Raw genomic sequence first — 23098 nt, forward strand, 5'->3', positions numbered from 1 at the left:
GGCAACATCTGAGCGTCGTTGCTGTTGGCAGTCTCAGTCCCCCAGCCCCCCAGTGGCTCCGAGTTGGAGCGAGGCCCCAGAGACAGAGGCAGACAAGTTTTAGGGGTGATAGTGGTCATTGTGCGGTTGAGTGCTCGTCTTCTGCATGTCCCCGGAGGAGGCATGCTGGGAGGTCTGTGCTTTTTGGTCTCCGAGGAATCGACTGTGTGGTTTCTTGGAAATGCAGAGGGAGTTTTCAGTATGTTAGTTAGGCGGCTCTCCAGGCCGCAGAGCGCTCGGTCCGTGTAGCTTTGCATCTCATGGCGAAGCTGAACGAGCTCCTCTCTGAAATCTTTCTTTAATGACTCCAAGTTCAACAATATCTCCTCCAACAAGTGTGCACATGTCTCTTCTCCTCTTTCCTTACTATTTTCTCTGTTTTCTGTGATCCGCTCTTCCACAGTCTCTTTCTGGGCTGCCTGATCCACTGCTTTCTCCTCAGACGAGCTGATCTCAACTGTGCGCACGGGTTCTTCTTGCTCTTTCTTGTTCTTCTCTAGCTCCTTGGTGAGTTGGTTTACAACATCCAGTATTCCCATACGCTGACCATCAAAACCGGCCTGCGCTCTGATCTGACTCCTCACCAAAGAGAAGACTGAACGGGCTCTAGCCTGCTTTTCCTTTTCTGTAAGTGCCTCTGCTGTTTCAATCTTCTCCAGCGTTTCTTCGTGAACTGCATGTTCCACAGCTTCAACCTGCATGTTTATTTCCTCCTTCTCTTTGTCCTCTCTGCTTCTCCTCTTTTGCAACCACTTTTCCAGGATGGCTGGGTTTTCTGCCGTCCGCTCATTCATGGTGTTCGGCTCTATTTGTCCTCTTTTCTTTACTTGTCTCCTCTCCTCACGCTTGTTTTATGATCTTTTTATAGCTCGTCTCGTGGTTTTTCATCTTGTTGTTTCTCCGTTCTCCTCCGAGCTCTCTTATGACTTCTGTTGAGATCACATTGAGCTAAGAGAGACACAACAAGAAATATATTTCCCTCAAGAACTGTAGCTGTCCAATCAGCTTTGGCTACAGCCTGTCGCTCACTCTTCTCTCGGGAAACATACTTCATGTGCACCAACACCTTTCCCCAAACACTTACATATCTGCTCATTTAAATGTATGTATGTGTAAGGTGAAATATCTGCTCTCAGTAGGCTTGGACTTCTGAGAATACATAGTACAAGTTTCACACTACAATCACAACAGTGATTCACACTATCTATCTATCTTAAGCAAAACACTTGTATTCCTGTTGCTTTGGATAAAAGTGAGTAAATGAGTAATTTGAATGCAAATAATTATATATAAGTTACATCACACCTGATATAACTGTCCGGAGTATCAGCATTGTTCTCAGCATCATCTCAAACAGTGTTAATGAAGTCCCCAGAGGGTTAAAAGCATTTTGCAAACTATTCAAAATGGGGGAGTGGGGCTAACACAAAAACTGATGTTTACTATTAAGATGCACTTTCTTGTTGGAAGGGGAGTGACGGGGAGGAGTTTGAATTTTAGGCGTCAGAATGACACTGCAGTTCTTTAGATTCATTTGCGTGAATTGTTACCATATTGAAATGAGCGAATATCTTTTAATTTAATTAAAATGAAGTTAAAATAACTAAATGCATCAATAATTGTTTGGTGAAATGGTAGTGTACGTTTAAATAGAAGGAAGGAAATGTAGTTATTTAGTAAAGGTTAATGTAATTAAACATAATTAGTATTTCCTTTTGAGCATCAATAGATGAGTTTAAGTTTAAAGAGAAAAAAGTGACAAACTTCACGACTACAGAACTGAGTGGTTTGGTCTTGCATACTCACATGGTGAACAACATAGGCAACTCGGCTGGCCAATAGGGTTGAAGAAACTGTGTGCCTCCTCTTTTTCTTGTAGACAAACTTCACAAAACATGAAAAAAGAAAATCACTCAAAAACACAGCTTAGTTTATAAAAGAGACCAAAGTCTAATATTTTAGGGTATATTTGACTGATTTTCTATTTTTAGAGATTGCACTTATTGATACTTACTCTTTATTAGAAACTGCAAGTAGGCTGTAGTTTTAGTATCATAATAATGATATATTAAGCTAATTTTATTATTACTTGACAGCATATTGAAATAGTAACTTATATTGAACAGTAGAGCATCTTGATTGCTGTTCTCCTCCTCTCTCTCTGGAGCGCCGGTGGGTGGAGTTTCAGATACTACAAATTCACATCTGCAGCATCTGCGCTCACCTCTCCTCATTTCTACCACTGAACCAAGAAGAAGCTGCCTTCAAAAACCACTAAAACATGGTAAGACTTATTTTTTAAGACGACTTTGATTTGCCAACGGACTGTCCAAACAATTTAAACACGCTTTCGATTCTCGTTTCTTTTTCTTTAGACATCCTACACTGACAAAGGTGAAAAGGTAGGTCAATATTTTTAATAACTTGCCCACTTATTTCTCCTAATATGCTAATAATTCACTGCCATCTGCATTCTGAACTTGTGATTCTCATTAGGCAACGTAATTACTTTATTCAAACGAGTTCTAGAGATGACTCTTCGCTGAAATAAAAAACATCCAAAAAATTAAGCAAAACATGGTCATTGCTGTAATCTTTTTTTTTTTTTTTTTTTTTGTCAACAGCACGAGCAGGGCAAGTTTGTCTGCTTTGATCACATCACTTTCTGGGTTGGAAATGCCAAACAGGTAATTCTTTAACAATGCATGTTTATAGATGTAGTTTGTTTCTGAATACTAGAGGAGGTGTCCTGGAGGGAGATGCTATTGGCTCTTTTCAGGGGTGGGAGAAATAAGCATGCAGTTGCAGAAACCACCATCCTCCACTCATAATGTGTTCCACATTGAGACATTTTGAGCAATCCTTAGATCTCGCCAGTAGATGGTGCCAGTAGCTTATTATACATGTAGTAAAGAAAACGGTAGGCCTACATGTCCGCATAGATTCACTTTAAAGCATCAGAGTGCTGAATAGTTCTAAAAAGGTTTTAAATTAAAAATACATAGGTACAGATGTTAAATTTGCAATTGAAATGTGATATTGTGCATCCCAGGCAGCATCTTATTACTGTAACAAACTGGGTTTTGAGCCCCTGGCGTATCGCGGGCTGGAGACAGGCAGTCGTGATGTTGTGTCTCATGTGGTGAAGCAAGGGAAGGTGAGAGTCAGATTGTGTCGTGTTCGTCTTCTTTATTCCTTTAACATTCAATGCATTCCGAAGAAGCTTCCGAACACGTTCTCTGATACACGTTTTCTATTTCCTGTAGATTATTTATGTCTTCACCTCTGCCTTGAATCCTGGTAATAAAGGTAAGACTTGTATATGAGCATTGCAGAGTCTTCCAGAAAGTGTCTGTCATACTGAATAATTTGTCCTTTTGCTGAACAGAGATGGGAGATCACTTGATAAAACACGGAGATGGCGTTAAAGATGTAGCTTTCACTGTAGAGAACTGTGACTTCCTGGTAGAGGTAAATCCTGACTGTTTCCTTTCGTGTTTTATTTCTTAAAAGTGCTCCCTGGGCACTATTTGCACTAATCACTTATTGCCTTCTTGATTTGTCCTGCAGAAAGCTAGAGAACGAGGTGCCATCATCGTTAAAGAGCCTCATTTTGTGGAGGATAAATTTGGCAGGGTGAAGCTGGCAGTGCTGCAGACAGTATGGATCACGTCATTATTGTTTTTAAACAAATTAATAATTTTATTTAGCAAGAATGTCTTAAATTTATCACTATTTACAGTAGGCATTATATACTTTTTGTCCGTTTCAAATATATAAAAATATTATAAAATATATCCAAAATATATGTAAATATTTATTATGTTAATGGTTTACTGTATATAGAATAAATCTTACGTGGATGTGTGTGTGTGTGTGTGTTTGTGTGTGTGTGTGTGTGAGTGTGTGTGTGTGTGCGATTTTTAAATCTACATTTTGTCATAATTCTTTCCTCATTGTTTTAGTATGGTGATACCACTCATACATTTATAGAGCGGGCAGGATATAAAGGGACCTTCCTCCCAGGATTCCATGCTCCTCTGTTCTGTGACCCTTTCCTGGCAAAATTGTGAGTGTAGTATTCAAACTCTATGATAACGATTCAAACAATGAGCAATGAATTGTTCAGTGGTGAAATGATGCGTTCATGTCTTATTATGTAAGATGACCTTATCTCAGATCACACTTGGATTGTTTTCTATCGGTGCCATTTTTTGTCTCTTAGCCTGATTTTTCTTTCACAGGCCAAGCGGGAAGCTGGACTTCGTTGACCATGTGGTCGGAAATCAGCCAGACAATGAGATGGTGCCAATAGTGGAGTGGTATGAATCTTATCTAAACACGTTTTTGAACTATTTCCAAAAATTGTAAATATTAACAGGCAGACAGCAACAGACCTCTGTGTGCCAGGGTTGTTAAGACTAAAAAGCATAAAAGAAGTCACGAAGGTATACTCTCTCAGAACAGCACAAGTCTTTAGGGGGAAACTCCCTATTCGTCCCATCCAGTCAGAGTACACCAAGAGCCCCTCCCCAGTGATCATTAGTGTGTCTCCATGGTGAGGATGGAGTTAAGACAGAGAGGAAAAGATCAGAAGAGAGTCTCAGAGAGAATAGATGGAGACGGGAGACGGCAGACAGGATGGTTGTATTTTAGTCAGTGGTAGTGGACGACTGATTATTATGCAAGAAAACACCATTGTAATTATGACTCAGCAGAATTATTTTCTGAGACACCATCTGGAGACAGTTAGACACAGCAAGGAGGGGGAGAAGGAGGAAAATAGGGTGGTGAGGGGTGGGAATAGCAAAATTATATAAACCAGACCCCATCTCATCCCATCATGTCTAGCTCTTTCTTAAACTTTTTTAAACCAAGATACATTCACTTGACTAAAGTATTAAATATATATATATATATATATATATATATATATATATATATATATATATATATATATATATATATATAAAACCTAATACTTTAGTGTATGTATGCATATATATATGTGCAGTATTTTTGGCTTTTTAGGCAAAAAAAACACTTTATTTTTATTATTAATGATTTATATAAGTCATTTTGTTTTACAAATGAAATTTAAGAATTTTTAGATATATAAACATTTAATGACTCTAACCATGTCACTGTTGCTATTCATTTTACAGATGATCCCTTGTCACTTGTATTTTTGTCATTGCTTTTTACATCAGCGTGTGTTAAATTGACGTGTGTGTGTTTGTATGAAGGTATCAGAGGAACCTGTTGTTCCACAGATTCTGGTCTGTAGATGACAAGCAGTTACAGACTGATTACAGTGCGCTGCGCTCCATAGTGGTGGCCAACTTTGAAGAAACTGTGAAAATGCCAATTAATGAACCAGCCATGGGGAAACGCAAGTCCCAAATTCAGGCATGTATTCTGGACATGACATCTGCTGTACTTACATTCATCTATACAAAGCACACATATATTCATCTGACTATTTCTTCTCCTTTTAGGAGTATGTGGAGTACTATGGCGGTGCAGGGGTACAGCACATCGCCATGAACACTTCCGACATTATCACAGCGGTGAGTAAACCACAGCAATAAGAGGTTTTACAGCATCAATAGAGATGTTGTTTTCTGTGAATGCTTGCTGAAAAAGTTTTGTCATTCAGATCCGTAACCTAAAGGAGCGTGGTATGGAGTTCATGTCAGTGCCTGACACTTATTATCAGCAGCTCAGGGAGAAGCTGACATTTTCCAAAGTCAAAATTGCTGAAGATATCAGCATACTGGAGGTAAGACCATATTTTCAGTTTAAGTGTTCAAAGTGTTTTATTCACTATTAAGACAGAGGAGCAATGCAGAGTCTTCATTTTGAAAAAGGAAAGAGTAGAGTTACTGGCAAGCTAAAAGTCCATATGAATGCACATTTCTGCAGCAAGTCTGTAGCAGAATGTGAAAATATTATGGCATTGTTTATACAGGAACTTAAAATCTTGGTGGATTATGACGACAATGGCTACCTACTCCAGATCTTCACCAAACCAGTACAGGACAGACCGACAGTGTTTCTGGAGGTTATCCAGAGACACAACCATCAAGTAAGCAATAATCTACAAATATTTTATGAATTGTTTCAGAGCAAGCATTCATCATATATAAATTTGCATTTAACTGATTAAAACTATCCTGAAAATGTCTCATAATGCATTTCTTACTATGTGGAGACAATGTAAATAACAGTACGTTCCTTTCTTGTTTTAGGGGTTTGGTGCTGGAAATTTCAAATCTCTGTTTGAGGCAATTGAAGCAGACCAGCATGCCAGAGGAAACCTCACCATCCTTACACCTAATGGCTCATCACAGAAACTCTGAATTGGCTATTCATAGTAAATGCATGGCAGCATATTTTGAAATATGCATAGTAAACTCTCCAGTGTTTTACTTTTTGCTTGGCTTTTAAGCATGTGCCAATATATTACAAATACTACAAATACAGACCTTGTGGACCTTTAGAAAAAAAAAACCGTCTCATGGAAGGTCTTTTAATTTCCATCATATCTCAAATTATATATTTAACAACATTACGTGGAGGAAATACTATTATAATATGGTAGCGGAAATTATATTTTTGGAAATAAAATTTCTTCTTGAGATTTCTTTGTTGAAATTTTATATAGCCTGTATTTTCACACGTAATAGCCTACTGTATGCATCATTTAATGTCACATCATGTTTGGAAATGAAACACAATAAAAGGATTCCTTTCATGAGAATTAAACCTTTTTCTGTGTTTTTAACACAGCAGTCGACAGCGACAGTCGCAATTCATTTCTATATAAAAGACTTTCTCAACCCTGGTTCTCGAGGGCCACTGTCTTGCAAAATTTTGATCTAACCCTAATCAAACACACCTGAACCAGAAAAGATAGTAAGCTACAGGCACAGGTGTTTAATCAAGGTTGGAGCAAAACTCTTCTGAAAATTAGCCTTCCAGGACCAAAGTTAAAAACCCTTATATACTATGAATACATGTATTCTATACATGAAGTCCAGCATGTATTTTTCTCATAATGTCCAGTATTTCTTTCTATTTTGTTCAAAATACAATGTTATGCTAGTCTTATCATAGCACTGGTCAAGTGTTGCCAACCAAATTTGTTGCTAAATTGAGCAACTTTCAGACTACCCTAGCAGCTTTTTAGCTTTTTCTTTCAAAAGCTTTCAAGTTAGCAAGAAACTTATCAATTTGTAAAATGTATTTGCCAACTTTTAGCAACTTTTGAGTGACATTACACAAAAAGAAGAAATCCATGCAGTCCACACCACATAATAATATTTTAATTCTTAATTTATGATGTGGTTCTTAGCAGCTTCTAGCTTGTTTGCAATGTTGTAGTAGCCTCCCCTGTAAGAAAATAGGGTAATTACTAAAACACAGTAATTTAAAATACTAAAACAAAAAAGAACATTATTTAGGCTAATTTAGGCAACATAGGCTAATTGTTGATAATGTGTAGCGTTACTAGTTTACTAGTGTAACAAGCATCCCGAGACTCAATCAGTGTTGCTCTGGTAATCAACAAGGAGCACCCGGACGCTCCCATCACCGGCTGATCGGCCACAGCTGCACCTCATCAGGTTTTGGCTACATAAACCCAGAGAGACACATCACTAGACGAGCATGGTCTCCAGAAAAGCTGGGTTTAAGTTTCAGCTCTTGTTTCCACTGGATAGTAGCGTGCGACCAATCAGCCAGCACAGTTCATGGCATGGACCCACTGCACCACAGAAAGCAAGAGCTATTTAAAAAAAAAAAAAAAAAAAAAAAAAAAAAAAAAGTATTTTGTAATCATTACAAAATGTGTAAGTGTTCAATAATTCAATGCATTTAAAAAGTTATTTATATAGCATGCAGAAAGAACTTTTATTTGGAAAAATACATATACTTTTTATTTAAATTTATATTTCACAATACAACTCATGAAAGCATATTTAACTTTAACAATCTAATAAATTAAAATCATGAAAAACACCAGTGAGCTTTAAATATGCCCTGACCCTTTTGCTCTGGACGTTTTCCAAATTTAAACATGCACGAAATAAAATCTCCTGGAAATGATGTACCTAAATGTTGGATTTCTATTTGCCCCTGTGAAAAACCCCTTGTTCCTCACAGACTTGAAAGAACAGGTTCATGTTAACTGAAACATGTTTACTGCTAATACTTTGAGTGTGCAAGATGAGTCCTTGTCTAATTGAGGGTTCCTCTACAGTTCTCTGCAGTACACAGGCAGGGTATCTTCTCATCCTCAATAGGGAATTTGTAATCGTAAGTGATCTCTTCATTTACACCAATAGGTTGCCGAGAGTAGATGACAATCTTCTTTTGAGCTTCAACAGTGATGATTTTGGCATAGCAGTTTGGCTGTGGAAGGAAAATTGCATAAATGAACACTAAACAACAAAAATAATTCTTTAGAATATTGACAATGTATTCTGACTAGTTACTTACATTGCAACTGTGATTGATGAATCTTGCCAGGTTACCGCACTTGGTTGCATCAATGATAGTGTCCTGGTCGACCCGGAACAGATAACTGCTTCCAATACCTTCGTTTTCATAGCGCCTTTCACGCATGTCTGCAATCACCTGCAAGCAGAATTTTGAACAAAATAAAAAATAAACAAATTTTCTAAACATTTATAGCTTTGAAAATATATTACTGATGTTTTAACTCGCCTGTCGAATGCTCTGGCCTACGTATTCAATGATCATTTCATCTGCAGCAATGGGTTCCTCTGCAAACAACCCCCAGTCATGAATACGACTCCTGCCAAAACGCAGCTTCTTCTTACGGAACTGTAAAGAGGGAACATCTTTACAGTTGGACATCTTTACAGAACACTCCTTGTTGGCCATATAAAAAAATGTAAAGAAAAACTAAAGTAGCAAGATAGCAGGGAGGATTTTAGTGTTTCTGGTGATTCCAGCAGGTGTCATGCTGTCGTTAGCCCTAGGAGAGCTGCTCTCACCTTGAGCTGGTTGAACTTCAGGAGGTCGCTGTCACAGCTGAAGGAGGACAACAGGCGGCGCTGTTCTGCTCTGAGTTCTGATCCAGATCTGGATGAAGATGGAATCTGAGCTGGCACACTTTTCCCCTGCACAGATCAGCACATAATCTCACATTACTGTAAATGACGTTTAAAGGTGCATTAAGTCATGACTTTCAAGACATGTCATATTCATGAAAACATCTTGATCTTGGACTTTATACTACACAAAGTTTTTGTTCATGACAGTACGCTGGTCAAACTGCACAACATGCAGGAATATGTCATAACATGATGGTCATGATGAAATAAAACCATTTTTTCTAGGCTTTTGAAATTTTATTTCAAATTATTATTTCAGCTTTAAATTCAGCTTTTTCGATTACCACTCACACATTACACATTACACATTAACACTCTTTTCTTTCTCACCTGATCTGAAATAAACTCTTCTGAAGCGGATATTTCGTCCTTGAGATATTGTAGCTTTTCCCTCTTGCTGATGCTGTAATAACCCTCACTGCGTGCACAACCTGTCACATGATTCCTGATTCCATCCTGCCATCTTCTTGGCTTGTCATCAGGACTGCTGGTTGGTGCAACAGAATCAAGGAACAAACAACAGAGCACCATGCATATGAATACATTTTAACACATTAGTCCACTGGATAAAAAATACATCAAGTACTGTGACTATGACATGTATTAGGTGTTAAAGGATATGAGGATGTGGGATCCAGCGTGTCCTGTTCAACCAATCACATTCTTTATCCTCCACCACAAGCCTCTCATAGGTGGCCTTCAGGTGATTGATCTCCTCTTCGTTTACCCCCTTCGTCCACACGGCATGGAGGACCAGCTTCTCTCTTCTCTCAGAACGTGGAGAGAAAATGAGGCGACGTGTAGACGATGGTTCTCTCCACCTTCTCCACACATAAGAAGAATCCTGAAGATTCTCATTCTGTTGAAGTTTGTCCTCTAGTGAACGCGTCTCTCTAGAGGCTTCTGGTGGCTTTTGTTCCGTCCTAACATCTGAGACACAATCCAAAGGCTCCAAAACTGAAGATTTTGTTGTCATATTATTTACTGGCAAGATTGAATCAGTATTGGTGTATTGTCTTGTCCGCTGTAATTCAATCATTCGTCTTCTTGTTTTAAGTCGCTCTCGTCGCTTTTTCAAGCGTGCCGTGTCTAAACAAGCTGTTCGACGTGAGGAGATATGAGGTGCATGACTCCTATTTAAACTAAAATGGTTAGTTTGCACCTCTGACTGTGCAAAACCAGAGCTGTGATGATGGAGTCTACTGGCCCACAGGTCTCTATGTGTTCGTACGGGTGGAGATGGAGACATGTCTCTCCCTGGAGTCCTCGGGATCCTGCTGTCAGCACATGGAGACAGAATGGGGTTACAGGGGCTTCCCATTCTCAGTGAGGTCTCTTGCAGTAATCCCACTGGTGTTATTCCCTCAGAGTGATAAACCTGTCTTGGACCATTGACCCGGCCTGGTGTTTTTGGTATTTCCTCATACATGGGGTATGAGAAAGAGAGAGGAGGACAGTGGTAAATGGGCGATGAAGGAAATCTGTGGATGCCTGTGGGAGAGGGAGGAGGTGGTAGTGGTGTAGGTGGTCCTGGAGGTAAAATATGATCCTCAGTCTCCTCCATTTCCAGACATCCCCCAGGTGTGTGAGGCAGCTCCACCTCCTCAATAGTAGGAGGTGAAATTCGCCGTCCCAGCTCCATTTCAGGGTCGCTGTCAGACAGGGATCCAGTGGGTGTGATGGGTCTGAGGTTCTCAGAATCCTCCAGTCTTTCCGTAATGACTCTCTGGTCCTCAGAATCTGAAGTGTATTGTGTCTCCAAATCATCTGAAATCAGAGAAATACAGATTCTGCAAATAACAACTACTTGATAAACTGTTGATTTTTTAGTTAATTGTCTTTCAATACAAATATGCAAATATAATGTAAGTAATAAAACGCAAAATGGCTGAAATAATGAAGATTACAAAACAAAAGCTTGAAATTACAGTTGATTCATCCAAAATGACAGTAATACTGCATAATGGAAATCACAATATAACAGCCTACACTGTAAATATTTTGCATGTAAATTTAATTTTACTACTTGACTATTTTGCAAAAGCCTGACTAGTTATTGATTAATTTTTGTATAGGATACATTTTTGTACATTAATATAGGATTTCATCTAATGGCGCTATACGTTTGTTATATATTATTGCAAAATGTAAATATATATATATATATATATATATATATATATATATATATATATATATATATATATATAGATAGATAAAATATTTAATATATAATAACATAATAATTATTATTTTGACACAGAAGTTATAGCAATAGTCAGACAAATATGAAATCAGTTACTATATAAAGAAAATAGTTAAATGATAAGTTTTACTTATTTACATGTCTGTGTTTGTGCATTTTTACGTTTTATGTACCAATTAGAAAATCTAAATCAAATGTCATAAATGAGTTGTAAGGCACTGTTTTTTCCTTCCTTTTCCTTTTATTGGCTTAATTTGGATATTTTGTGTAATCCTGCTGTCGACAAAAGTGCATTAAATGAAGCTATGAAAGGATCAGTAAAGCGAAAACCATACCTGACAATCCTCTGTATGTGGGAGACGGTGGGCTTGGTAGCTCTGATTCCTGGTCTGAGAAGAATATCACTGGGTCTGGGAGCTTTAGCTTGTTAGTTAAACAGTGTTTAACTGGGTCCTGTAAGGTGTATCTGAGAGGTTCAGGTAGTTTCAGACCTTGCATATAAACTCTTACGCTCAGCTCCTCTTCTGGGTCTTCTGTGTTAGCTGGATCTATATCTGCAAGAGCCGAACCACAAATTAACACTGATTATTTATCTAACATGCTACACCAGTTAGATCAGAAAGCTAGCTCTAACTATAAAGAACTAGACTTCTCAAAAACATCTGATGCAAAGATAATAAAAACACACATTCTGTTTGTAATATATTGTAAATAATAATTTGAGACTGTATATATTTGTATATTAAATTCCTATTTTAAAACTCTGATTAAATTATTATTTATCATCTCTTTAAAAAAAATAACAATACAGATAAAGATGCATGTCTTGCCTAAACAGTGACCTCTAGTGGACATATATTTGTGATTTACGTTAAACCAGAAAATCTATAAACTTACCGAATAATTCATGGTCCATATCACTATCAACTAAGTCTGGAGCAGACGGGGTCACAGGGGGGTCAAGATCGTCTTCCCACTGTGTAAAAGACGAGTAAATGGGATCATGAATGATCTCCTGGTTTTCATGTTCATCCTCATCTGAAGAAATCCAAATAGTCTCTTCTATTTTTCTGTCCTGATGTGGATTTTCAGGGAAATAATTTCCACCATCCAACTGATCGTCCTCCCTAGAAGAAAGAGAGTCTGAGGAATCGTCACTTCTGTCATCTGAGGAGTGAAAAACAGATCTGGAGGAAACTAGGGAGTTAACAGATGGAGAAGAAGCTGAAGAGTCAAAGACAGTTCCTGGAGAGGCTAAGGAGTTATATCCTTGGCTTTTAGAAGCAGATGAGTTTGAACTTGAGTTAGAATCTGAAAAATATTAAAACATACAATAAATTTCATACAAGATGGTGAAAGTATAATTATTACAGTAAAAGCAGCAACTTTTAAAAAGGTTTCTTTTACATATTAGAATGTTTTAAAATGTAATTTATTCCTGTAACAGCAAAAGCTGAATTTTCAGCACCATTACTCCAGCTCTCAGTGAAACAAGATCCCTCAGAAAACATTCTAATATGTTTTTTGTTGTTCAAGAAGTGCTGATTTGTGGAAAATAATTAGATAGATAGATAGATAGATAGATAGATAGATAGATAGATAGATAGATAGATAGATAGATAGATAGATAGATAGATAGATATTAACGAATACCTGTTTCTGAATGATCTTCATCCTCTATGATATCACTAAGATCCCTCTTCTCATCTTTACGTACTTCATTAGCTTTCATCTCATCACCCTTCTGAAAAATGCAATGAAAACATGAAACTCGTGTCCATTTGTGACTGGGAATTTGTCACAATTTCAACTTAAATATTGTACAAGTACATCTTTTTTACCAAAGTGAAACAATACCTGATCATACACATGAGCTTCCCCAGAATGTTGATTCTCTGCTTTTTCAAAAATCTCTTCATCTTCTTCTTCCTCACTATCTAATGCCAGAGGTCTGGAATGTCTCCGTTTCACCATAGTGTCTTCACTTGGTTTTTTGGTTGCGTCTTCTTCAACATTATCTATGGCTGATTGCTGCACGGATTCTTTAAAATAAAGATTGTATCCATATTTCATCATTGTGTAAGATTACTTTAAAAGCAAGTAGAATTTAAACTTCATATAGTACATTTCTGTATAATATTAGAAAACTATGCGAGCATGTTTCCACCTCAGAATAAAAGATATTGTGAAATAATGGTAAGATTAAGAAATAAAGACCCATTGTCACAATCACAATCGGAAGATACTATATAAAGTCACAGTCATCTTTTAATCTCTAAGGTAAAATGGTAGGATTCCAAAGAAAACTGATCATTTTTCCACACTCGCACATCATGGGTTTTTATAAAACCATGTGAAACTAACCTTCATCCTCCGCGTGCTCAACACCAGGAGAAGGACAGATCTTTTTGACATCACCGAAAGCCTCAGTTAATGGTTGCTTCCTCTTTAGCTGAGCATAAACACAAATTAAAAATCATAAACCTTTTTTAAACTAAATTTTAGGATAGTGCAGGCAATACAGAAGCGCATTAAGTTTTACCTTAAAAGATGGTAGTTTGATGCCACCATGCAGACTTATTTTCCCTGTGCCCAATATGGAGCCTTCCACCCCTGCATTCCCCGTTCTTAGGCTCTTCTTTATTGCTCTGAGCATTGTATCTTTATTTTCTCCTGATTTAACAGTTGAAGTGGACACCTAGATGTGTACAACATAATATATATGAAAACAATGTTGAAATGGTAATGGAAATATAGATTGACACTACACAGTTTATCGCTACAGCTGAAATAAGAAGCAATTCCCACCTTAGCTGCCTGTTCTTTATCATCCCACCACTGATCAAACGCTTTGAAGGCCACAATCTCAACCATCCTGCGATGTATGTCTTTCTTTACGATAGCCCGCAGCTCTGAAGCAACAACAGCTAGAACTCCATCCACTGTTGCCTTATGGGGTGATTCCTTCATAGGGACATACCCCGGTGGTGGTACTGAGGGGTCAAACTTGGGCATGGGGGGTGGAGGCCAAGGTATTCTGAACCTCAACATTGTAGGTGAACACCCAGTGGAAGGGTATGGTGGGCGATGAGTCAGGAAATTGAAAGTTGGAGGGGGGAAGGGAGGTGAGAATGAAGTTTGCCCTTGTGTTATTCTAGTAGGAATGGGAAGAGGTACTTGGCTACCCTGCCAGCTGGGTGACCTACAGACTTGCTGGATCTTTGGAGGAGGGTACAACGGGCAGGAAGAACTAAGCATAGTGTGTCCAGGTAAAAATGGAGCTATAGGTGGAGCTGGACCCAGTTTTGAGGGGAAATTAGGAGATGGCAGAGAGGGGTAGTGAGCAGATGGTGATATAAGGATTGGAGGTGGGGGCATTTGAGGAATAGTTGGAGGCAAAGAGCTCCTGTTACTGCAGATCACTGGTATACTACACGGCTGATCTGAAGTATCTTCAGCTTCACTTGAGTTGACCTTGGGCTTCTTAGCTGCTGAAAGATCATGGTCTCCCACATCGCTGAGTGAAGGGAGACTTGTATCGTCAATGCCAGATAAACTTTCTTTTGGATGTGAGTCATTATTTCTCCCAATAGATGATGTTTGGTCACAGTTTATGTTGACATCTGTGATACGATAAGGAGAGGGGCTGGGAGCTTTGGGAGAAGGTTGAAGATAGCCTGGATTGCACTCTTCGGTAGTTGAAGTCTCTGAGTCTGAACTTTCGTGGTTCAGAAGAGGCAGAACTGGACTTCCACCACTAAGAAGCATCTGGATGCGAGAGTCCAGGCTGTCAGGCTTTGATTCCAGAGCAGGAGATTCAGATTCGGGAGATGGACAGTCCACAATAGGCTCTGAATGATCTTCTGTGGTTTCAGAGGAAGAACACGGTTTTGGGGAATATGAGTGAGAATACCGGTCTTGTGGCAGACAATGACTTTGGTTCACCTCATGGGTTGTTTTACAGGGTTCTTGAGTACAATTCAAATTCTTTTCTGACTTATTTACATTAATCTGTATATCAGGAAAAATGTGACAACCATCCACTCCGACAGCCTTTTGAGGCAGTATATCCAAATTAGAAAGTGATGGAGAATCTTCACCAACAGATCTGTGATTAACACTGAGGCCCTTGATTGAGCCAGTAAAGTTTTGGCCCGTGAGCCTATCCAAATGGGACGGTGTGCTTGGAGCATCCTGCCAATTTCTAAAAGGCAACTGAGTGCCCATAGATCCAGAGCGATACTGAGCTCCCCTATATACAGGTCTATGTATATAGTGGTGCTGTGGCCTACGGTTATATGCATTTTGATACTTGCTCTCAAGAGGTCTGGCCCGGTGTCCTCTATGAACATGGTTGCTAAGGTGCGAATTGCATCCTGGAGTTCTTTGCCTATTTGAAAAGCTGCCATTTTGACAAGGAGCTCCACCTAGCTTCCAAAAGTTTTGCACAGCACCTTGAATAATGCTAGGTTTGCTTGAGGCTGGTTGAGTCACATGGTCGGGCTGAAGCTGTGAGATGTTTGGGATGGATTGAATAAAAGGGGTATTGGAGACACTGTTTATCATTGTTGATTCATTTGGGGTCTTGTCACACTGAGCTGGTGTGCATGGTCTACTATGAGTCAAAGAAGGGGTGCAGGGGGTATCTTGGTATTGAGGGGTCTGCCAGAAGCTACTGGGTGTGTCCTGATGCATGCTGGAGTAGGCGGTATCCATGGACAAAGGAGTAGAACAATCCCACGAAGGGGAGCCATTACATATTGAGGATGATGATAATGTGTATGTCAGCTTCTTCAGTGGTTCATACTCCTGAAATGTTGAAAGATACTTATGAATAAACTAAAACAATAAATCTAGAAAGGTTTCCAAAAATAGATAGAATGTGTTAAGCAATGCCTATTGCCTATGGACTTGTACTCACAATGAATGAGGATGGTGACTGGGGACCCCAGGCATCTTCTCCAACAGGAAGAGTAAAAGGTGTATATAAGCCACTAACAAGCATCTGGAAGTATCGGTTCCTCTTCACACCTAAAACCAATCAATTAAGATCATGAATCTTGTAATGCATGCAAATACATTAAATGTGGTAATTAAAACAGATTGCATTGACACGTTCATGAAATATTTTATTTAGAAGATACTGATAAGGCATTACAGAACAAAACTAGAGGTGGCAATGTATTTACCTTTGGGGTCAAATTCTACATGGATGTTATTTCCCATCACAGAAGTGTTGTGGAGGTTTTTTACTGCATTATTTGCAGCCTTTACAGATTCAAAAACAACTTTCGCTATTCCTAAATGCTTCTTATTCTTTGGATTGTATAAAACTGCTATATCTTGAACCTCCCCAAAGTTTTTACACATTTCAGATAGGAATCCGTCTCTAATGTTGTCATTAAGCCTCGCAAATGTCAGCTCCTTTGGCGCTCCAACGTAATCATCATCAACCTAAAAAAATAGAGCTTTAGTGACATATTGCATTATATCATCATGTTGATTTGGATCTAAAATTGCAATTGCTAAGACATCATACATTTAATGGGCAGGAATAAAACCATTACATTTAATTAATTTTTAGATTCTAAGATTCTTGGAGTGGATATATATATATTTTTTTTTTTGATGATCACAATACATTTACTTTGTAATAACAGAGGGATAAATATGTAATATCTGCCAGCAATTTATAGGCCAGATCAACTAGATTATATAAAGAATAACAAAAATGGTTAAAAGTATGTCATAAAATAACATTAAAAAATTATCCAAGACCTTAAACACACAATGAAAGCCAATGTGATGGGGATACACCTTTATCAATTTGTGATCAGTACAAACCTTAAATTTGGGCACTGGGAGATCTGCTTCTTTGAACTTTGTCCAAAAACGTGGAATTCTGGGATCTCGTATGACATCCACAGGGAAACACTCAGGATGCTGGAGACAACAGTTTAGTTGTACGATGTGGAAAACAACACGATAGTGTGCAAATATCACTATAGATCGTTTAGGTTCGTTAACTAATCATTATTAGGATTTATAAATGAGCAAGATTAGTAGGATATCTTTGTTCTGCTTGAAACAGATGTACTCACCGGTGCGCTGAAGTGCTGCCCATCATAGCGGTACAGTTTCTGACTGCTGCTGCCGTTCAACCCCGGATCGATAATAAGTTTGTAAGAACTCCAGTTTGAAGATGCGTCTTCCAGGGGATCACAACTACCGGTTTTGACTAACGCATCTAAAATGAAAAAACGAAAAGTAGTCTCTACACGACGGAAGCACCGATGGATGCACAGGCAGGCCTAACAGATGCAAATGTGCGTCTTACCGTTATCTTTCCGTTGACCCTCCTTTTCGACGCTTTCGTACATGATTCGCAGTCATTGTACAATGTTAGTTAATATCTCTTCATGTGACGCCGATTAAAAGGATGTTTCCTGTAAATGTCGGGAGGCTGTTTTCCGGAGCGCGCTGCAGGTCTGGCGCGTCTCCCAGGAGGAGCAGCGCATCACCGCAGCGCAACAGGTGGGAGGAACCTGCCGCCACACCCGCGAGGCCGAAGAAGATCACCGCGGAGCCGTCGAATAAAAACACCTATCGGTCTCACTTCAACCAGGCCTGTCTAGTTAGTGCAACTAGCTCTAAGACCCAACCTGTGGCTAGGTTCGAATCAGATTTTCTGCTTTAAATGTATTTATTGCTCTGTTTGGGTTAGGGTTCTATTTTACACTTATGGTTTCTATTACAGAAAGGAAAAGCATTTAAAGCTAGCTCTATTTATTTTCTTTTTTTAAAATTATTATTATATGATTAAAATAAACCTTGCTATGTGTACTGCGTTAGGCTTTAGGTACGTTTTTTTTTCTTTTGAATAAAAGCGTCTGCTAGTTAATCTAAATTAAATTAAAACTCAGGAGCAGGTTGGTTAGATATGATTTAACTCATTTCTGACGGTACAGCTTAAACTTTACAACTTATCATTAACTGCCCTAAAGAATAAAATATCCTGGGAATGGGAAATATAGGTACTTTCCAGCACAGTCAGATAATAATATAATTAAAATAATTAAATTGGAAATAGTTTTTTTTTATTTATTTGTCATAGTTGGCTGATTAAGGCCTATGCTTCAATTCAATGACAGAAATGGGGTTTTAATATTTTTATTGAATTTTAACTGTGATACAAAAATAACAAAACATCAAAAGAGAGTTGCACAATTACAATATTCAGTATAGTCCAGATGTGGAGTCCAGATTAATACTGGTCCATTTCTTGATGTGTTGATCAGGCACGACGCTCCAGAGGAATCAGCTCAAAAATGTAAATACTTGTCAAAAATCCTTATCTTCTTTTTTATTTGTTTATTTCTTTTTTAACCTTGTTAAATGTGTTGTACACAGGCTCGAATCCAACTCCAAGACCATATGTGACCACAAAACAATCTTATGTGTCATATGTTGACACTTATGACAATAAGTTTTGTGTTCCTTGACTTGGACTTGAGTCACAATACTATGATGAAGAGCAAAGTGATGCTAGATATGTATTTCCTGTTAAGTATGGCAGCATGAAAGATGGAACCTTATGGATTTTTTTAATGACGCAAACGGTGAAAGTTAGGAGTGTTTGAAGTGTCTTTATGAAAATGTTTATCATCCTATTTGCATTAGAATTTTATGGAGGTACCTGAGGTAATAAAGGCAGCACTGACATGTGTCTCTCGCTTTATAAAATTACCATAAATCTGTATTTCATATCTCTGTAGTGAAACCCAGAGTCAGACTCATGAAGAAGACACTCTCGTGATCACAGGATGAGAGATTCTTCCCAACGGAGATGGACTTACCAGGTGAGGAAGAGTTAGGTGATCACTGAAGAAGAGCTATACTACGTTAATATATATATATATATATATATATATATATATATATATATATATATATATATATATATATATATATATATATATATATATATATATATATATAGAGAGAGAGGGACAGAGAGAGAGAGAGAGAGAGAGAGAGAGAGAGAGAGAGAGAGAGAGAGAGAGAGAGAGAGAGAGAGAGAGAGAGCTTTTAGATTGAGAACTCTGTGCAGACAGGACTTTTATTTTGGCCTGAGGTTAAGACATCTTTATATACTAGCTAAACATAGTACAGGATTATATGAAACCAAGTACAGTAAACAGTAGAACATGATATATTAATTTGTCCCAGGTATAAGCAGGAAAAGAATGAATCAGAAGAATCAGAAATGAATCGCTACTGAAGCTACTGAAGTGAATAAAAACTAGTGTTTTAAATGTCGTAAGTCTAGACTGAAATCATTTTCACACTCCAGAGCAGCAGGAGGCGCTGTGCACCTAAAGGCTGGTATGCGACTCGCCGTTAAACACAAAAGAAGATGAAGATTGGAAAAGAAGATGAAGCTGAAGAAGACGTCATAAGGCTGCGCCGTTCCTGTCTGGCTCGACAGAGGTTTGTGTTTTTGAACGTTGATGTATTAATGGGGTTTAAATCTATGTATAGTAGTTAACAAGTAATAAGAAATTAATCAATTCATTGTATTGGGAAATGCTTTTCCAATTACTGCTTTACGTTTTCAGACCATATCAATACAAAATAATAATAATAATAATAATATAATAATAATAATAAATATGAAACCATACGCTTTTTTAGTCAAACTCATTTACTTACACTCACGTCGTTACAAACATTCATGATTTGATTTATTATGGGGAACATAATACACGTTTTTGCTTTTGTATTAATTTTATATATATAAATGTAACATATATCATATATAAAGTGTTACATGTACACTAATGGTGTAATTCATCTCTTTTATGTGTGTTCAGTGTAATTGTCTAAAATCATATTTCTTTCTATTATTTGTACAGTCAATGGTCCAAACATACAGGGGGAAAGCTGCTACTGAAAGAAATCTGCCCACTGTTATTAAGATGGCGTTTATTAAAAAAGAGAGTGAAGACATGAGCATTTCAGAGCCGTTTCGAGTGAAACTTGAAGATGCCGAGGAACAAACAGGTTGGTTCCCATATGTGTATTATGTAAATTGTATGCTTATTTTTACAAATATAAGTTGTTCTTTACTAAAATCATAACACGAAACAATTGAGATAAAAAAATTGTGGTCATGTAAAGATAATGTAGAGATAATTGGCTGCAAAAAAAATTGTGCTATTATTGCTTACCTTTGCAATGTCATTATCATTCACCATGGACACATTGTAAAACATGTTTGTTTGTTTTTCTATAGAGAGATGGCAGTTTACAAGACAAATTTAAGTAGTTATTACCAAAACCAGTAAAATTTAATTGTTCTCAGTGACAGTTTAAGTATATAATAAAAAGTAAAGGACCTTTTTTATTATATAAAAAATATTAAAATATATTAAAAAAACACTATTGTGCACTCCTCAACTCTCATTTGAATGGTCTACAGCAAATCCTTTAGACAGGAAAACAAAAAAAGCCAGAAGCGCCAGCAGACTGTCCTTGCAAAGTTGGAATTGCCTCACTTTATAGAAATATATTATGTATTATAATATATTATAATCTTTCATATACATTTGGGCGGTGTTATGAAAATAAACCCACCAGTTTTGTAAAAAAAATGTTGGTGGAATGTCTATTAGTCTGCATTTACTCTTATTTTAGACTTAATGCACACAATTTTTTTGCTTTGTCTCATCTGTTGCTTAAGCTGTTACTGACATTCATTGCAATTCCAATTAAATCCAAACTTATGTATGATTGTCACTCCCAGTATTTAGCAGTGTGAAAAATAATCTAATTATGAATGGTATATATACTGAAAGCAACAAAATCTGTCAGTCAGTTCATGCTGTTTAAAGTGCACTAACTGGGTACTTTTGCAAAAAAAAAAAAAAATCTCTGGATTAAATAATGTATCTCTCATTTATAATGTCTTTTAATATTTTGTTGGTAGTAAATGTCTGTGTCTTCTTCTAGCACACATTGCAAATAGAAACCTTAGAATGTAGAATGTAAAAAATTGAATGTTTTAATATTGCTTTTTCACTTTAGACCTGATGCCGCTTAAAGAGGAGAGTCACGAGCTGAATGAAATGGAGAAGAACGAGCAGTATGAGAACCATTATTTCATGACAGGTGAAAAACTCGGCTCGCAGACTGAAAAGTCAGAAGAACCTGTGCAGGAGACAGAATCCCAAAGTTATTTCCCCTGCCATCAGTGTGGAAGCGTTTTCGGTTCTGCGGGAAGCCTTAAAGTCCACATACGAATTCACAATGGCGAGAATCCTTTCACATGCGATCAGTGCGGAAAGAGTTACACCCGAAGCAAGACCTTAAAGCATCACATGAAGATTCACGCCAGAGAAAGACCCGTCAAATGTGATCAGTGCGGAAAGGGTTTCACAGATAAAGACACCTTTAATTCACACATGAGAAGTCACTCAAGAGAGAACTCTTCAGCGTGCCATCGGTGTGGAAAAAGTTTCATGCCTTTAGAAGACCGTGTGATAATTCCCTCTGAAGAGAAGCCCTTCAAGTGCCATCAGTGTGGAAAGTGTTCAAAACATGAAGAATCCCTGAATCAGCGCGTGAAACTTCACTCTGGAGAAAGACGTTTCGCCTGCCCTCAATGTGGAAAGGTTTTCATACATAAAGGACACCTTAATAATCACATAAGAATTCACATGAGAGAAAATAGTCTGAAATGCGTTCAATGTGGGATGAGTTTCACAGACAAAAAACAGCTGAAAGTGCATGAAAATTCTCACACTGAAGAGAGGCATTTCTCCTGCTCTCAGTGTGGAAAGAGCTATAGACTCAAAGGAGACCTTAAGACCCATGTGAAGATTCACAAAAGAGACAATGGTTTCAAGTGCCAGCTGTGCGGGCAGAGTTTCACAGACAAGAAACATCTTAAACAGCACGTGAATGTTCACAAAGGAAACAAGCCTTTCATGTGCCATCACTGTGGAAGGATTTGTACATGCAAAGCAAACCTCAAGGTTCACTTGCGGATTCACACGGGAGAAAAGCCCTACTCCTGCCCTCAGTGTGGAAAGAGCTTCACTTTCGGCGGAGGACTTAAGATTCACATGAGAATTCACACCGGAGAGAAGCCGTACGCGTGTGTTCACTGTAAGGGGAGTTTCGTGTATCTAGAACAGCTGAAAAGTCATCTGCAGACTCATTCTGGAGAGAACTGCAGTGTGTCGAGTAGTTTCTAATAAGACTGAGGCCGTTTGGTTGTGATGAGCATAATAAAAATGTATTTTGTTTCTGGAAAGAAATGTTTCGGCATCGTGAGAGGTGACTCTCGAGGTGCTTGTGTCATGTGATGGTGATATGCAAAGCTGCTGATCTTTGCATCTTCTCCAAAGTCTCTGTGACAAACATTAATAAAAATGTGTTTAGGATGTTCTGTCCTTGCATTTTTGTGTGTATGTGTGTGTGTGAGGCAGCTGTTCATAATGCAATTTTTATTTCAATGCAGGGACTTTTCTTTTAATATCCTATCAAAATAATCAATCAGAAGTCAATCACGGCTGTCATATTAAGGGATCAAACTGAAATGCTTAAAATCCTTCTCACAGATTCTATGCGTGCATGATGATGTCGCCTCCACGTGGGCAGAGGAAGGTGATGCAGTGATGATGGGCGCTTCAAAAAACTGAAGGAT

At 38.0% G+C, this 23098-nt stretch overlaps 3 protein-coding genes across 3 annotated transcripts; 2 read left to right on the top strand and 1 right to left on the bottom strand.

The window, feature by feature from the left end:
* Positions 1-1820: 1820 nt before the first annotated feature.
* On the top strand, positions 1821-6802 carry hpdb (4-hydroxyphenylpyruvate dioxygenase b). Its single transcript, XM_043246369.1, has 14 exons — positions 1821-2323; positions 2415-2441; positions 2664-2726; positions 3092-3196; positions 3306-3348; positions 3428-3510; positions 3610-3699; positions 4005-4108; positions 4284-4361; positions 5286-5448; positions 5538-5609; positions 5699-5821; positions 6011-6127; positions 6291-6802. Exons 1-14 carry the CDS (start codon positions 2321-2323, stop codon positions 6399-6401), a joined length of 1182 nt encoding a protein of 393 aa, XP_043102304.1. The 5' UTR covers positions 1821-2320; the 3' UTR covers positions 6402-6802.
* Positions 6803-7971: 1169 nt separating this feature from the next.
* Positions 7972-18008, bottom strand: setd1bb (SET domain containing 1B, histone lysine methyltransferase b). Its single transcript, XM_043246367.1, has 18 exons — positions 17726-18008; positions 17490-17635; positions 17233-17331; positions 16578-16842; positions 16310-16419; positions 14197-16197; positions 13931-14086; positions 13753-13840; positions 13246-13430; positions 13042-13132; positions 12286-12699; positions 11724-11942; positions 9804-10949; positions 9513-9676; positions 9063-9188; positions 8770-8889; positions 8542-8679; positions 7972-8454 (listed from the first exon to the last, which is right to left on the bottom strand). The coding sequence occupies exons 1-18, from the start codon at positions 17766-17768 to the stop codon at positions 8281-8283; spliced, it is 5685 nt and encodes a 1894-aa protein (XP_043102302.1). The 5' UTR covers positions 17769-18008; the 3' UTR covers positions 7972-8280.
* Positions 18009-19810: 1802 nt separating this feature from the next.
* On the top strand, positions 19811-22835 carry LOC122350058 (gastrula zinc finger protein XlCGF26.1-like). Its single transcript, XM_043246242.1, has 3 exons — positions 19811-19878; positions 20304-20451; positions 21475-22835. The coding sequence occupies exons 2-3, from the start codon at positions 20307-20309 to the stop codon at positions 22644-22646; spliced, it is 1317 nt and encodes a 438-aa protein (XP_043102177.1). The 5' UTR covers positions 19811-19878; positions 20304-20306; the 3' UTR covers positions 22647-22835.
* The last annotated feature ends 263 nt before the right edge of the window (positions 22836-23098 follow it).

Source organism: Puntigrus tetrazona, chromosome 8 (genome assembly GCF_018831695.1).
Source record: "Puntigrus tetrazona isolate hp1 chromosome 8, ASM1883169v1, whole genome shotgun sequence".
Lineage (NCBI taxonomy): Eukaryota > Metazoa > Chordata > Actinopteri > Cypriniformes > Cyprinidae > Puntigrus > Puntigrus tetrazona.

Bases quoted from the DNA above. Each gene is read 5' to 3' on its own strand.
- hpdb (XM_043246369.1), top strand. The intron at 2,442-2,663 runs GTAGGTCAATAT...TTTTGTCAACAG, and splicing joins ACACTGACAAAGGTGAAAAG to CACGAGCAGGGCAAGTTTGT. The intron at 3,511-3,609 runs GTAAATCCTGAC...TTTGTCCTGCAG, and splicing joins ACTGTGACTTCCTGGTAGAG to AAAGCTAGAGAACGAGGTGC.
- setd1bb (XM_043246367.1), bottom strand. From the start codon at position 17,768: ATGTACGAAAGCGTCGAAAAGGAGGGTCAACGGAAAGATAACG. The intron at 8,890-9,062 runs GTGAGAGCAGCT...CCCTCTTTACAG, and splicing joins TGAAGTTCAACCAGCTCAAG to TTCCGTAAGAAGAAGCTGCG. The intron at 8,680-8,769 runs GCGAGTTAAAAC...TTCTGCTTGCAG, and splicing joins TAGGCCAGAGCATTCGACAG to GTGATTGCAGACATGCGTGA.
- LOC122350058 (XM_043246242.1), top strand. From the start codon at position 20,307: ATGGTCCAAACATACAGGGGGAAAGCTGCTACTGAAAGAAATCTGCCC. The intron at 20,452-21,474 runs GTTGGTTCCCAT...TTTTCACTTTAG, and splicing joins AGATGCCGAGGAACAAACAG to ACCTGATGCCGCTTAAAGAG.